This window comes from Oncorhynchus gorbuscha, linkage group LG01 (assembly GCF_021184085.1).
Source record: "Oncorhynchus gorbuscha isolate QuinsamMale2020 ecotype Even-year linkage group LG01, OgorEven_v1.0, whole genome shotgun sequence".
NCBI classification, from domain to species: Eukaryota; Metazoa; Chordata; class Actinopteri; order Salmoniformes; family Salmonidae; genus Oncorhynchus; species Oncorhynchus gorbuscha.
This window is the reverse complement of record NC_060173.1, coordinates 50,861,645-50,879,120: the sequence shown is the minus strand read 5'-3', so window position 1 is coordinate 50,879,120 and position 17,476 is coordinate 50,861,645. Positions and strand designations below refer to the sequence as shown.

The 17,476-nt window shown below is 43.1% G+C and overlaps 1 protein-coding gene across 1 annotated transcript; it reads left to right on the top strand.

The window, feature by feature from the left end:
- Positions 1–702: 702 nt before the first annotated feature.
- Positions 703–7,395, top strand: LOC124039409 (ras-related protein Rab-19-like). Its single transcript, XM_046355378.1, has 5 exons — positions 703–900; positions 1,284–1,370; positions 2,146–2,334; positions 3,087–3,270; positions 3,501–7,395. The coding sequence occupies exons 1-5, from the start codon at positions 889–891 to the stop codon at positions 3,764–3,766; spliced, it is 738 nt and encodes a 245-aa protein (XP_046211334.1). The 5' UTR covers positions 703–888; the 3' UTR covers positions 3,767–7,395.
- The last annotated feature ends 10,081 nt before the right edge of the window (positions 7,396–17,476 follow it).

Sequence of the window (17,476 nt, the reverse complement as noted above, 5' to 3'; positions counted from 1 at the left end):
TTCGCTTTGTCACTGTGTGGTATTGTGTGTAGATTAATGAGGAAAAACGGTATTTAGTCCAGTTTAAAATAAGGCTGTAACGTAACAGAAAAGTACAGGTCTGAATACTTTCTGACTGCACTGTGTAGACTGTTGCACTAGTCCATTGACTGTGTTTTCATGTATTTCTTATTGAAAATACACATTGTGGTAGTGCATGTTTTTTGATGCCAGATTTGTATAGGTTCTTAATTCTCAAATAATATTTTATGATTCATGTGAAGCTAAATATTTCTACAAATTCTGTTACTTTCACTGACAAACAATTTTCTAATGACACATGTACATTTTTTTGCATAGTTCGGGATGTCAATAAAAACTGTTTATTGTACTGTTTAGTTGTGGCTATTTATATTATGGCTATGGGCTGGATATTTTAATTCATTTTAGATTTATCAACCTAAATGGATAGCAGACAGAGGGAGACTGACAAGTGTTATTTCTTATGCTTGAACTATTTGTCAGACACAGTAAAAAAAACAATGCTAACATAACATGAGTTGATCAGTAGACAGCTGCAGATAAGGCAATAATAGGAGATTTGGTGTCAGTGGGTGAAAGATAAACATTCCTCAGGCTGCAGGGCTTAATGTGGAACCGTCATGTGACCACACACTCAGAGGAAGAACATGGTGGCTGGGGCCAGAGATAGGCCAGCCCTGGTGCACAGCGCCACTCACACTCGCACACATTGTTCTGTGTCCAGCTGTGCCTTGTGCCTCTGTGGGCTGAGATGACGACAAACCAGTGTGTGGGTGGAGAGAGAAATGAGAAAAAAAGAGGGGGTCTCTGACTTCCAGAACAGTAGACTCTTCATCACTTCACTTTATCTCCTCGCGAGGTCAATGTATGGCGCCTGAGGTAAAATGGATTCATCACACAGTAAATTCAATTAACCCTCATTAACAAGATGTTTACTGAGAAACGCTTAAGCGTTGTCTTGTGTTCTTGCCTGCTCTATATTTAGCTGTTGAATGCACTGGAATGTGTTAGTTGACGGCAGTCGGGAGGTGGCGAATAGTGAGAGAGGGGAAGCCGTCTGTGTGTTTCTGAGTATTTGTATGCAGCTCTCTGGGGTCCAAAGGCCACTTGTCAAGACAAAATTATTGTGTTTACATTTCGCCACGAGCAGCTTAACTACAGGAGTGGCTCCCTCTATTGACTTAAGGATGTGTACCCAGTGAGCCTTGCAAGAACCTAGAGATGTGACCGCTGCGACTGATCCCTCCTTCCTGTCCTCACAGACCCTGGACCTTACCCGGAAAACTACAATTCCCAAGATGCAGTGGTGCAGGTGGGCAGGCAACTGGAAATCACACCTGCCAGGAAAGGTAAGGGGTGTACCGTAGCTGTCTGTGAACGAATGAGAGTGGGGAGAACAACAGAGTAGAGAGAGAAATATGGTATAAAGGGCATAAGAAAACCAACTGTGCAGGGAAACAGTTGGAGGTCTGAGCACAAAGAATGGGAGTGATTTGATGTACACAACCTTTGAAAAAGGGCGAAGACTTGAAACGTGGACCTTTTGGAAGCCTTCCAGAACACCTTTAATTAGGATATTGTTTCGAATGTGACGTTTTATTTGCGTGTGGAATGAGCTCACTTTGGGAGATGGACACCTGAGGAAATACCCGAAGAGGGGCTGAGTAGAGAACACCTGTAGAAGTAGAGGATATAGCCTATTGAAGCCTTATCTTCAATACAACTTCTGACAAGAAAAAATAATGAAGAAGAAACAGGCTATGGTTATAAACAGGGGACTAACAAAACGTGATATTCTTGTTTTGGCCAACAATTTGTTTTCTGTATAGCAGCCAGTTTAAAAGAAAATATAGTTCCTGAGTTTTCCCAAGACAATCTGCATAGAAGGGACACCGTTTTAGTAGGAAATGTTCATGTACTTCTTTAGCTCCTCTTGAGGAAGGGTTCTCTTCGTGTTTTTGACTAGGATGTGACCATCTCTGTCAACAGTTTCAACTGTTATTGACGCAGCTAACAACTTACACAGTAGAGAACCAGTTCTATCGCTGCTGCAGGGCATCTCGGCCTGGCCCTATTTTAGTTTTGTCTCTCAGACTCTCCCTGTGTCGACCCCTCACCATGCAGTCCTCTGGGCCGGAGCAGGACGACTCCTTCGACTTCCTCTTTAAGATCATCCTGGTGGGAGACTCGGACGTGGGGAAGACCTGCGTGGTCCAGAGCTTTAAGTCTGGTGTCTTCATGGAGAAACAACAAAACACTATCGGGGTGGACTTCACCGTACGCACCATGGACATTGATGGCAGGAAGGTCAAGGTAAGGAAATACGTGTCGATTTCTGGGACGATTGTTTATCACATTTTTCCGATGTTAAGTACAGGACATGTTGTCTTTGTTCCGTCCGGTATTTTGTTATTGTCAATAGGCCTAGCTAGCTTAATTGTGTCTTTACACAGTGTAAATGGTTCTGCCTCTGTTGTCCTCAAAAGCAAAGAAGTCTTCAGCACTTTTTTGTTTGTTTTAAGGAACGGGAGAGGTCAAACTGTAACTTTGGATCGCCCGGCTCTGAGTGTGTGTGTGTTTTCTGGGTGTGTATCAAGTGACTGTATAATTGTATGGACAATATAAGTGTGTTTTCCTAGGTACATGTTTGTGTGTGTATTTGGAGGATGGGTTGGATGTTTTTGGACCTTAAAAACGTCTCATCCATAAATGAAATCCATTAAAACCTCCCTGTACCGGTCTCTCCTGCACAGGGATGCATAGACATCCAACCCACAGTCCTTTGCCCTTTAGTGTTTGCCGAAGCGACTGGATAGGTGTAAGCATGTGGTGCTGTCTCCAGCTAATCTTTCAATGTGCTTAGGGGAGCGCTCTCCATGTTTACACCTATCTTGTTCTACCAGAGGGTTGGGGAAAAGGCTATGGGTGGGTTCAAACGGACCCTTTGTTCCTTAACCTTAATAAAGGTCAAAATAAAAAAAAACCTGGCCTGAGAGTGTGTGTATAAGAAATTGGTGTAGTGTGTGTTCTGCAGCTAAAGTGGGTGTTGTTTCTTGTCTCCTCAGCTGCAGGTGTGGGACACGGCTGGACAGGAGCGTTTCCGCACAATCACCCAGAGTTATTACCGCAGTGCCCACGGCGCTATAGTGGCCTATGACATCACACGGCGTCCAACTTTTGAATCTGTGACACACTGGATCCAGGAAGTGGAGCAGTACGGGGCTGCCAGCGTTGTTCTCATCCTCATTGGTGGGTGGGAGAGACACAGGCAACACGTGGCTTTAGTCAAACTCTGTTATAAAGCCTACTGAGCAGTTGTAATAATGACATAACAGATTTGGTGCTCATCGTCACCGGTGGGTGAGAGAAAATTGTCTGACACTTACCTTGAGCTTATAAATAGATTCTTCCAAGCAATCAACATTCATCTATTTCTCAAATTAAAATAACAATTTCCATTCTCTGCTCTTTTCTCCTAGGGAACAAGTCGGATCTGCAGTCGGAGAGACAAGTGCTGTTTGAGGATGCCTGTACTCTGGCTGAAGGGAAGGGTGCGCTGGCTGCTTTGGAAACCTCAGCCAAGGAGGCCCAGAATGTGGAGGCAGCCTTCGTGCTAATGGCCCGGGAGCTGATGGTTAGAAACGGCCTGACCATCACAGACGAACACTCACAGGCCTCCCCACACTTCCCAAACTCACATCCTATCCATGGCTCCGATTCCACGGACAGGAAATCATGTTGTTGAGAGGATTGATGGACAAGGTTGTTGTGCTGATGGTCCTGATAACTGTATAATTAACCTAGAGATAAACTATAATTGTCTGGAATCAACGTTGCCACAAAGCCTGCTAGTTTTAGACTGCCACATTTAAAGGTGCTGTCAAGAAGCGTGTTGGGATCGAGGCTAGGGGTTGGGGATGTGTGCGTCTACTATATTGTGCGTTGGTGGGAATGGAATAGATACAAGTACTGTAGTGATGATTGAGACTATCACTGCCACTGAAAAGTCCCACTCCAACTGTATTTTTTACTTTTCCCATTGAAAAACAATATTTCAAGTATGAATACAGTACACACATTTAGGGGTAAAAATAAATACATGTTTTGAGCAAAATAGTAAAAAAAAAAAAACATTTTTAACACAATTGCGAAATTCAAGAGTTTGCCAAAACAAGGAGTTGGTCTGATGGTGCACTCTGATGTCATCGGATTTTCCCTTTGCTTGCAGGAACAATAGAGGATCACCTATTTTGTTAAGTGAATCAGGTCAATCAATTAAGTTCTAGGGAGGCTGGAGTGGGTCTTTAACTGTAGTTTTCAACTTGGCTGCCAGTCGTCACATGCACCTGTCCTTATCGTACTTAACCTACTACTTTTGTCTAAAACGTAACCAGTATTTAATAACCAAACGTGGTAAAAGTATCCTCTGGCCACCTGTGGTCTATTGTATGTGTCAGAATGACTGGTTTCAATGAACACTCCTATTGTTTGATCTTTTACCTTTAAAAAAAAAATTGTCCTCCAGTTTGTCAAATTGCATTGACAATTCCACAGTCTCACACTTCTTTCCCTTCAAACAATTGGCCAAATTGTACAAATGCTGACATCCCCGCACAAAACATTCAATAACAAATTCCATTAAAATAATAATCATAATTCAGAAAACATGATAAAATAACTACATCCCCCAGTAGCATCCCGTCACATACTATTGGCTCTGTTAAGATGCTCCAACCCTTAATTGAACACAAGCGGATATGTAGGACCAGTTTAGTTAACGGTAAATTGAACAACTTGCCTTGCATCAGTTGTGGAGACCATCAATGAACATTCCTTGACTTAAATTAGTCACTTGCGTAAAGAAATTACTCCGATACTGTAATAATCCTGGAAGTCACTGACCTATCAAACCCACCCCTAAGGCTGTTTCAAGTAAACTAAGAATCATTTTAGTTGCCAAAAACATAATCATGATTACCATAACAGACATAATTACACTCTTTAGAACAGGACACGCAACAGAAATGGAAAAGTTACGGAAATCTCAATGGCAGAACCGTATGATATATGTGCACGGACATTGTAGACTTGTATAAGACAATACAAGAGTGAGGGGGTTAAGGAGGAAGCCTCCTTCATATGTTAACTTGTATTTTAGACATCTGTTGGTCACAGCGAGGTCTATGTGGACTCTCAGGCTCTGTCCTAACCAAAGAGTAGCTGCTAGGCTAGGTTTACACAGGCAGCACAATTCTGATCTTTTACCCAATTGTTGGCAAAACATCTGATCTGACTGGTCAAAAGAGCAATTATTGGGCAAACGATCAGAATTAGGCTGCCTGTGTAAAGGCAGCCTTTGAGACCCAGACCACGAGGGGCTGTTAACTAACTAGGCAGTGAAGTGAACAGTGTATGGGCCAGGAATAGACTTGACAGGACAGTATTGTCCTCGCCCCTAGTACACCCCAGACACCCATTCCATTTTGTCACGGATCATTTTGTGGTTGTCCTCCAGGCTCTGGGGCTCCCCACCGATCCGTTTGAGCTGCATCTGAACCCTGCAGTGGCGTCAGGCCTGTAAGTAGTGGTTGTAGAGGTTGGCACCATAAATGTCTGCTATAGGGTTGTCACTGTGATGGAGAGACGGGAGGGAAGGAAGAGAGTTAAGTGGGCTTGAGTTAAAATGTGATAGCCTGGCTGACGTGACCCACGTGACCACACAGCAAAGAGCTGTGACCCACTTGGTCTGAACAAGAGTCCGTGTAAAATTCAATATTTGCTCACAATTTGAGCTAACATTTCGAATGGTTCTCATATGCACGGTATTTCCTCGTCAATTTCCTACTCCCCACTAGCGAGATAAACAAGCCAAGCTGTGGGGAGAAAAACTCAGGGGTGAAATATTCTGAAAAGTAATGGCCAATTTAGGGACTGAATTAAGATAGGCGCAACTTGAAGCATTTCAAGCCTTTGTGTGAGGGGAGGATATATTGATGGTCTTGCCAATTGCATTTGGGGAAAAGCCTAATTTAACCAGCTAGCGAGTTCTAGTCTTCAAGAAGCTAGGAAAACAGCTTCCAATTCTGACAGTCGTGTCCACGCTAAAGGCTGTGGTGGACGGACTAATCCACGAAGCAACAGCCCTGGCTCAGATCGGTGGTTGTGAAGCAAGACAAGAACGTTATATTGGAGGGTGCATGCGACCTTGTCTTCGGAAGTCCGGAGAGCTGGTTGGAGAAAACCAGGAAAGATGTTTTGGCCTCATTCCTTTACAGATCCAAAATCGTCCGAGTTATTGCGGATGAAGTCCACATGGCCTACAAATGGTATGTACAATGATCTAGAACTGTTCAGCAAGACTACTCATCTTGTTGGCTGAGGAAAAGTAAATGTGGACAGTTCTTCTAACATCTTCAATATGCACCTCGGACTTCGACAAGAAGGACACGCACAGTTGCGTCCCAGATGTGTCTGTCTTCACTCTTAGCCTACTTCAGAGCTGAGATGCCTGTGAGAAGGACCCGATCACATGAAGGGCATTGGCTAAAAATAATGTAGGTATCTGAGAGCCATGTGAGTGTGAGGTGCTTCAGAGCACGGTGATTGCCAGCCTGGAGAAGGGAATTATATGAATTATATTCAGTCCAAGGACACAATGGCCACTTTGGCCACAAAAGGCATGGATTTTTTAGGGGACATTATGGCCACACAAGGAGGATGCTGCCGGGACATTAGAGGCCTAGTGAGAATATTATCAAGTGCTTGTCAAATTGTGAATGAGAGACTGATGTAGTGTGTGCATCCTGCGCAAGATACAAAGCTGAGCTCATGACTTTCATGCAACTTTTTTCAAATCATAATTAGTCGCATAATTCAGCCTTAGAATGTTTTAAAAATCAAAACATTTCTTGTGAAGGTGTAGCTTATATTAAATGGATTTTTGAAATGCAGACATTCCAAAGGTCTGCATCAGTGGCTTGTAGGCTATGCGTGGAAGCCAAGAGAGGCGAAATTTTTTTATGTTAATTAACGATCAATTACCGTGAGACCAGCAGATATTTGCTTGACAATCACCGGATGACAAAATGACATGACAGCCCCAGTCTCAAGTTGGAAAAACTCCCAGCTCACAGAGTGCGCATTGGTCCTCCTCTTCTTCCACCTACGACGAACGTTACACAGCTATCCAGAATCAGAACCAGTCATGCTGCTCTGAGGCTGAAAGATAATTGTTCCACTGCACCTGGGTACAGAGAGGTTCAAAAGATACCTTCACTCTACATCTTCACCGGGTTTAAACCTTCACATTTCACAAAGTCATTCCACATTTGCTTCATGCCTTATCTCACCCTCTAAAATAAAGTGAATTTTGTACATGCTCTCTGTTTTCTTTATATTTACATTAGTAAATGTTGCATTAAGTGCCAGATGATTCGTATCTATTTAGGTTTTGTTGGTCATACTTGCTGTCGTCTGATCTTTGTGGGCCAGACTGTGATCTATTAATGTTTAGGTTACTACATGCATTGCCATAATGAGGGAGCAGGGAGAAAACATGCTACAGCAGGTAGTAGATGGTACAATGTGAATCACTCATGTATTCCATGTAAACAGAGGACATCCAAGAAGGAAAATCCAAGAAGGAAAATTAATACCTTCAGTGGGGTAATGTTCAGCCTGTAATTAACTAACTAACTAACTAACTAGTAAATGTATAACCAGAGACAGTACAGTATGAAGATCGGCAGAAACTGCTTCTCTAATAGAAATTCCCGATCACACTTGTAGGCGATGTCAGGGTGACTTTGGCTAGCTAAGCTCATGCGGAAACGCGCCTACCTGCGCATATGCAGGCCTTCAAATCAAAGTCACTTCTTCGCTATTAAGTTGTTATTAACTCTAATGAAAAGGTCTCAGTTTCGACTGCAGGCTGACTTCAGTCGTCAGTTGAATGGTGTTTCCTCCAACACATTGGTGCAGCTGGCTTCGGGCCATGTATTGGAGGACGCATGACCTTTGACTCTCCCAAGCCCGTTGGGGAGTTGCAGCTATGAGACAAGATTGTAATCACGAAATTGGGGAGATAAAGGAGGTAAAAAATAATCATAAATAAAACCTGTCAGTTTTCACGAGGTTGGAGTAATAACTTAAGACATTGACTCGATTGTAGTTTGTTCCTTTAGATTTAGAGAAAATAAGTAACTAAGGAAGAAGTTTTCACTTTACTAATTGACTTCTCAAACCCCAAACCTCGTCCTGATCTGCTTGATCTGTTTCGCAAGCGTTCCTGGAATTCTCAAGATGTTGCGCCTCTGGGCTTATATACTCTGTGGTATGACTAAAACATACAGTTGAAGTCGGAAGTTTACATACACCTTAGCCAAATAAATTTAAAGTCAGTTTTTCACAATTCCTGACATTAATTCATAGTGAAAATTCCCTGTCTTAGGTCAGTTAGGGTCACCACTTTATTTTAAGAATGTGAAATGTCAGAATAATATTAGAGAGAATGATTTATTCCAGCTTTTATTTCTTTCATCACATTCCCAGTGGGTCAGAATTTTACATACACTCAATTAGTATTTGATAGCATTGCCTTTAGGTCCTTCTGTAGCTCAGTTGGTAGAGCATGGCGCTTGTAACGCCAGGGTAGTGGGTTCGATCCCCGGGACCACCCAAACGTAGAATGTATGCACACATGACTGTAAGTCGCTAAATGGTATATATATTATATTAAATTGTTTAACTTGGGTCAACCATTTCAGGTAGCCTTCAACAAGCTTCCCACAATAAGTTGGCTGATTTTTGGCCCATTCCTCCTGACAGAGCTAGTGTAACTGAGTCAGGTTTGTAGGCCTCCTTGCTCACACAAGCTTTTCAGTTCTGCCCACAAATGTTCTATAGGATTGAGGATTGTGATGGCCACTCCAATACCTTGACTTTGTTGTCCTTAAGCCATTTTGCCACAACTTTGGAAGTATGCTTGGGGTCATTGTTCATTTGGAAGACCCATTTGCGACAAAGCTTTAACTTCCTGACTGATGTCTTGAGATGTTGCTTCAATATATCCACATCATTGTCCTCCCTCATGATGCCATCCATTTTGTGAAGTGTACCAGCTCCTCCTGCAGCAAAGCACCCCCACAACATGATGCTGCAACCCCCGTGCTTCATGGTTGGGATGGTGTTCCTTGGCTTGCAAGCCTCCCCCTTTTACCTCCAAACATAACAATTGTCATCATGGACAAACAGTTTTATTTTTGTTTCATCAGACCAGAGGACATTTCTCCAAAAAGTCCAATCTTTGTCCCCATGTGCAGTTGTAAACCGTAGTCTGGCTTTTTTTTATGGCGGTTCTGGAGCAGTGGCTTCTTCCTTGCTGAGTGGCCTTTCAGGTTATGTCAATATAGGACTCATTTTACTGTGGATATAGATACTTTTGTACCTGTTTCCTCCAGCATCTTCACAAGGTCCTTTGTTGTTGTTCTGGGATTGATTTGCACTTTTCGCACCAAAGTACGTTCATCTCTAAGAGACAGAACGCGTCTCCTTCCTGAGCGGTATGATGGCTGCGTGATCCCATGGTCTATATACTTGTGTACTATTGTTTGTACAGATGAACGTGGTACCTTCAGGAATTTGGAAATGGCTCCCAAGGGTGAACCAGACTTGTGGAGGTCTACAAGTTTTATTCTGAGGTCTTGGCTGATTTCTTTTGATTTTCCCATGATGTCAAGCAAAGAGGTACTGAGTTTGAAGGTAGGCCTTGAAATACATCCACAGGTACACCTCCAATTGACTCAAATGATGTCAATTAACCTATCAGAAGCTTCTAAAGCCATGACATCATTTTGGGGAATTTTCCAAACTGCTTAAAGGCACAGTCAATTTAGTATGTAATCTTCTGACCCACTGGAATTGTGACACTGAATTATAAATTAAATAATCTGTCTTTAAACAATTGTTGGAAAAATTACCTGTGTCATGCACAAAGAAATTTGTGGAGTGGTTGAAAAACAAGATTTAATGACTCCAACTTAAGTGTATGTAAACTTCCAATTTCAACTGTACATTTGATTAGCTACTTGATTTCAAGTAGATAGCAAGCTAAAGTTATAGCTGGCTGACTTTGGGCTAAACATTGCTAGCTAGCTATGCTAGCTGACGTTAGTTGCTACTTGCTAGCAACAAGATTGCAACATGTTACAGATTGCATTTGTCTGATATGCCACTCATTTTTTTGTGTAAAAGGGTTGTTTTAACATTCAGAAAATATGTATATCTGTAGACCTTATATCTGTAGGCCTTCATGCCAGACCACCCTTCTTTTCTTTGTGGTAGGCCGTTAAAGCTGGTGAAACTGCCATGCCCATTTGGGATAACACAACAACAAAGAAGATACTTCAAACAACAAACACCATTTCCCCTAATGTCGATTCCATCATTAAGGTGCAGTAGGTGGTGGAATTAATCTGCATTGATAATGACCTGACCAGTCACACAACTCAAACAGTCCATTCTGTGTGAGTAGAGGGGCTTTTCCAAGCCAAGGTACACACAGTGCATACAGTATCATGGTGGTGTCTACTACATGCTCTATGTTCTGTCCCTGTCAATCATTATCAAACTACACCCACCCAGCTCTTTCAAGTTTCAGCCAGTGGGCATTGGTCATTTTAGTGCACAGCCTTGGCAGGGACTGTGGCTAAGTAATGATAGGCAAGTGTAAAGGTGACATCAAGGTTATTATAGTTTTGTGATTGAATGTGAGTTTTTATTTCTGTTTGTTTTTACATATTAAATAATAATAATCAGTTGAGTTTAGTTTCAGTTTTCAGGCTTGATTTTCTAGTTTTATTTATTTTCAGTTTGATAAAAACATTTATTTTTCTCACCCATCTACACACAATACCCCACAATGACAAAGCAAATTTATTGAAAATGAAATACAGAAATATCTCATTTACATAAGTATTAACACCCGAGTCAATACATGTTAGAATCCCCATTGGCAGCGATTAAATCTGTGATTCTTTCTGGATAAATCTCTAAGTTTTGCACACCTGGATTGTACAATATTTGTACATTATTCTTTCAAAAAAAATATTCCAGCTGTGTCAAGTGGTTTGTTGATCATTCATAAACAGACATTTTCAAATCTTGCCATAGATTTGAAGCCAATTTAAGTCAAAACTGTAACTAGGCCACTAAAGAACATTAAATGTCTTCTTGGTAAGCAACTCTAGTGTAAATTTGGCCTTGTCTTTTAGGTTATTGTCCTGCTGAAAGGTGAATTTGCCTCCCATTGTCTGTTGGAAAGCAGACTGAACCAGGTTTTCCTCTAGGATTTTGCCTGTGATTAGCTCTATTCTGTTTTTTTTGTTTAAAAAAAAAACTCCCTACTCCTTGCCGATGACAAGCGTCATGTCACCATTACTCAACATGATGCAGCCACCAACAATGCATGAAGAGTGGAACTCAGTGATGTGTTGAGTTTGCGCCAAACATAACACTTTGTATTCAGGACATAAAATGTGTTTCTTTGCCACATTTCTTGCAGCTTTACTTTAGTGTCTTGTTGCAAACAGGATGCATATTTTGGAATATTTGCATTCTGTACAGGCTTCTTTCTTTTCACTCTGTTTTCACTCTGACATTTAGATTAGTATTGTGGGGTAACTACAATGTTGTTGATCCATCCTCAGTTTTCCCCTATCACGGGCATTGAACTCTGTAACTGTTTTAAAGTCACCATTGGCCTAATGGTGAAATCCCCGAGTGGTTTCCTTCCTCTCCGGCAACTGAGTTAGAAAGGACACCTGTATCTTTGTAGTGACTGGGTGTATTGATACATCATCCAAAGTGTAATCAATAACTTCACCATGCTCAAAGGGATATTCAATGTGTGCTTTTTTATTTGTTTACCCATCTAGGTCCCTTATTTGCGAGGCATTGGAAAACCTCCCTCGTCTTTGTGGTTGAATCTGTGTTTGAAATTCACTGCTCCACTGAGGGACTTTACAGATGATTTTACTGTATGTGCGGGGTACAGAGTGGAGGTAGTCATTCAAAAATAATGTTAAATACTATTATTGCACACAGAGTGAGTCCATGCAATGTATTATGTGACTTGTTAAGCAGATTTCTACTCCTGAAACGTATTTAGGCTTGCCATAACAAAGGCATTGAATACTAATTGACTCAAGACATTTCAGCTTTGAATGTTTTTATTCATTTGCAAAAATGTCTAATAACAATTCTATTTTGGCACTATGGGCTATTGTGTGTAACCCAGTGACACATTTACATTTAATCTATTTTAAATTCAGGCTGTAACACAACAAAATGTGGAAAAAGTCGAGGGGTGTAAATACTTTCTGAAGGCACTGTATGTGTTGTAGGCCTATAGATTATTTTGGGATGTCACTTCTTTCCACTAGGGGGCAGTAATACACAAAGTGATAGACCAGGACCATAGACTTGGGTAGACATAACATCTCTGTATCTGTGTAATAATGAACGATCTCTTAAGCTAAGAGCATTGTATTTGGTACAAATCATTCCCTAAGTTCTAGACCTCAGCTGAATCTGGTAATGAATGGTGTGGCTGTTGAACAAGTTGAGGAGCCTAAATTACTTGGTGTTGCCTTAGATTGTAAACTCATGGTTAAAACATATAGATTCAATGGTTGTAAATATTGTGAGTGTCCGTGCTAAAGAGATGCTCTGCTTATTTGATACCACACTCTACAAAGCAAGTCCTGCCGGCTCTAGTTTTATTTTATCTTGATTATTGTCCAGTCATATGGTCATGTGCTGCAAAGAAAGACCTAGTTAAGCTGCAGCTGGCCCAGAACAGAGTGGCGAGTCTTGCTAGTCACTGTAATCAGAGGGCTAATATTAATAGTGTGCATGCCAGTCTCTCTTGGCTGAGCGTTGAAAGGCTCTGACTGCGTCACTTATTTTTTACAAGAAACATGTGTTGGTTATTCCAAATTGTTTGCATAGTCAACTTACACACAGTACTGACACACTTACTCCACCAGACATGCCACCAAGGGTCTTTAAAAAATGTAAAAATAAAGCAGTACTTCACGACACAATGTCTCTCCCACGTGACCGACTTGTGTATGTACTGACATGTATTCACGTTTTTAAATGGATGTAAATTGTAGTAATTTTTGTTGTGTGTCGGGACCCCAGTAAGACGAGCTGTCACTATTGGCGTCGGCTAATGGGGATCCTAATCAAATCAAAGATGGTGTCTGTGAGCATGGGCTGCACCATTGAGGACATCGCCATCTTCAAATAGTCCATTTTACTTGTTCACAAGTAAAATTCATTGGCTGATCCCTCCTGATGACCTGGCTGTCAAGACTCCAAACTGGTAATCAGGTCAACCGGGTCATCAGGAGAGATCAGCCAATGAAGTTGGAAGCTTCACCCAAGTCCTCAATGGCATCACCCAAGCTAACAGTATTTTGGCCACTAGAGGACTCTATTCAACACCATAGCCAGGACATAGATTTGGTTTGAATTATAACTCAATCTTAATGTCACTTGGATTTAAAGGATAAGCACCTAGACTGGTAGAAAAATATGGAAGGAAACTCTTGCTTGTGTTTAAATGAAGCCAATTTTTATTTCATTTTTTACTTTAGACTAGTCAATTAATTTTACCTGACAGAAAGAGAGGAAAACAAAGTAATGCAGGAATTTTACATGTTTATTTACATCAGACATTTAGCAGACACTTATCCAGAGCGACTAACAAGAGTGCATACATTTTTTGTACTGTTCATGTAATATTCAAATCAAGTCACTGACTAACCCCTTCAAATAAAGGTTAATAAAAACAGCTGCAACAGCAAAAACCTAAGCAATACAACACTTCACAAAGCTATCAGTCCACAGCCAGCCAGTGTGCATTCAACCAATCAAGATTTTCTGGTTCATCTTCAAGAAAACTGCGTTCCAGAGGTGGTTTTTCGGTTTCTCAAGCTTGATGACCAGCCAGGTTGACCCTCCGGGTGGACAGTGACCTTAGACACAATCTTCAATGCGAGGAAGTTATATTTCTTAAGCACTGTGGTCGAGACACTTGCCAGATTCCTCGCGCTGGCATCTTCCTGGGGTCCAGCTGCTCTATGGAGGAAGTACAAAAGACAGCATACCTACTTTATGGGCGGGATGAGATCTACGTCGATTTGAGTAAATGGGCTCTCTTTCCTAAACAATATTTTAGATCTACAGAGATTTTGATTGTTTCCTCTGAACAGAAATGGATCCCAAACATTTATGCAACTAGCCCACGCAATTGTTCATTTTTATATCTAGTTATTAAAACGACCAGTTAATTAATGATACATCCATTGATAAAAAATGAAACTCATTTTTTTCACAGCAACACACAAGACAATTAATGATACATCTTTATTGATAACTGTCATGCAGGTGAAAGAGGACCCAAAAGCGACTTGGCGAAAACAGAGTCTTTAATCCAGTAAAGTAAATACAAACAAAAAACACAACTTTCACTCGAAATGACGAGGACAAACTGGAGACTCGATCTTGAACAGCAGGTGAACAGCAGGTTGCCTCGGGAAGGCACTTGAACCAGACAGACTCAGACACCTGCTCACCACGCAGCATCTGAGGAAAACACGACACGACAGGGCGATACACAAACACAGCACGGTGAATTCTAGACAAGGAACCGACAGGACAGGAACGGAACACAAAGGAAGAAATAGGGACTCTAATCAGGGGAAAGGATCGGGAACAGGTGTGGGAAGACTAAATGATTGATTAGGGGAATAGGAACAGCTGGGAGCAGGAACGGAACGATAGAGAGAAGAGAGAGCGAGAGAGTGAGAGAGGGAGGGGGAGAGAGAGGGATAGAAAGAGGGAAAGAACCTAATAAGACCAGCAGAGGGAAACTAATAGAATGGGAAGCACAGGGACAAGACAAGATAATAAATGACAAAACATGACAGTACCCCCCCACTCACCGAGCGCCTCCTGGCGCACTCGAGGAGGAATCCTGGCGGCAACGGAGGAAATCATCAATGAGTGAACGGTCCAGCACGTCCCGAGACGGAACCCAACTCCTCTCCTCAGGACCGTAACCCTCCCAATCCACTAAGTATTGGTGACCCCGTCCCCGAGAACGCATGTCCATGATCTTATGTACCTTGTAAATAGGTGCGCTCTCGACAAGGACGGGAGGGGGAGGGAAGACGAACGGGGGTGCGAAGAAAGGGCTTAACACAGGAGACATGGAAGACAGGATGGACGCGACGAAGATGTCGCGGAAGAAGCAGTCGCACAGCGACAGGATTGACGACCTGGGAGACACGGAACGGACCAATGAACCGCGGAGTCAACTTACGAGAAGCTGTCGTAAGAGGAAGGTTGCGAGTGGAAAGCCACACTCTCTGGCCGCAACAATACCTTGGACTCTTAATCCTGCGTTTATTGGCGGCTCTCACAGTCTGTGCCCTGTAACGGCAAAGTGCAGACCTCACCCTCCTCCAGGTGCGCTCACAACGTTGGACAAACGCTTGAGCGGAGGGAACGCTGGACTCGGCAAGCTGGGATGAGAACAGAGGAGGCTGGTAACCCAGACTACTCTGAAACGGAGATAACCCGGTAGCAGACGAAGGAAGCGAATTGTGAGCGTATTCTGCCCAGGGGAGCTGTTCTGCCCAAGACGCAGGGTTTCTGAAAGAAAGGCTGCGTAGTATGCGACCAATCGTCTGATTGGCCCTCTCTGCTTGACCGTTAGACTGGGGATGAAACCCGGAAGAGAGACTGACGGACGCACCAATCAAACGACAGAACTCCCTCCAAAACTGTGACGTGAATTGCGGGCCTCTGTCTGAAACGGCGTCTAACGGGAGGCCATGAATTCTGAATACATTCTCGATAATGATTTGTGCCGTCTCCTTAGCGGAAGGAAGTTTAGCGAGGGGAATGAAATGTGCCGCCTTAGAGAACCTATCGACAACCGTAAGAATCACAGTCTTCCCCGCAGACAAAGGCAGACCGGTAATGAAGTCTAGGGCGATGTGAGACCATGGTCGAGAAGGAATGGGGAGCGGTCTGAGACGACCGGCAGGAGGAGAGTTACCCGACTTAGTCTGCGCGCAGTCCGAACAAGCAGCCACGAAACGGCGCGTGTCACGCTCCTGAGTCGGCCACCAAAAGCGCTGGCGAATAGACGCAAGAGTGCCTCGAACACCGGGATGACCAGCTAACTTGGCAGAGTGAGCCCACTGAAGAACAGCCAGACGAGTGGAAACAGGAACGAAAAGGAGGTTACTAGGACAAGCGCGCGGCGACGCAGTGTGCGTGAGTGCTTGCTTAACCTGTCTTTCAATTCCCCAGACTGTTAACCCGACAACACGCCCATAAGGAAGAATCCCCTCGGGATCAGTAGAAGCCACAGAAGAACTAAACAGACGGGATAAGGCATCAGGCTTGGTGTTCTTGCTACCCGGACGGTAAGAAATCACAAACTCGAAACGAGCGAAAAACAACGCCCAACGAGCTTGACGGGCATTAAGTCGTTTGGCAGAACGGATGTACTCAAGGTTCTTATGGTCTGTCCAAACGACAAAAGGAACGGTCGCCCCCTCCAACCACTGTCGCCATTCGCCTAGGGCTAAGCGGATGGCGAGCAGTTCACGGTTACCCACATCATAGTTGCGCTCAGATGGCGACAGGCGATGAGAAAAATAAGCGCAAGGATGAACCTTATCGTCAGACTGGAAGCGCTGGGATAGAATGGCTCCCACGCCTACCTCTGAAGCGTCAACCTCGACAATGAATTGTCTAGTGACGTCAGGAGTAACGAGGATAGGAGCGGACGTAAAACGTTCTTTTAGAAGATCAAAAGCTCCCTGGGCGGAACCGGACCACTTAAAACACGTCTTGACAGAAGTAAGAGCTGTGAGAGGGGCAGCAACTTGACCGAAATTACGAATGAAACGCCGATAGAAATTAGCGAAACCTAAAAAGCGCTGCAACTCGACACGTGACCTTGGAACGGGCCAATCACTGACAGCTTGGACCTTAGCGGAATCCATCTGAATGCCTTCAGCGGAAATAACGGAACCGAGAAAAGTAACGGAGGAGACATGAAAAGAGCACTTCTCAGACTTTACGTAGAGACAATTCTCTAAAAGGCGCTGTAGAACACGTCGAACGTGCTGAACATGAATCTCGAGTGACGGAGAAAAAATCAGGATATCGTCAAGATAGACAAAAACAAAGATGTTCAGCATGTCTCTCAGAACATCATTAACTAATGCCTGAAAAACAGCTGGCGCATTGGCGAGACCAAACGGCAGAACCCGGTACTCAAAATGCCCTAACGGAGTGTTAAACGCCGTTTTCCACTCGTCCCCCTCTCTGATGCGCACGAGATGGTAAGCGTTACGAAGGTCCAACT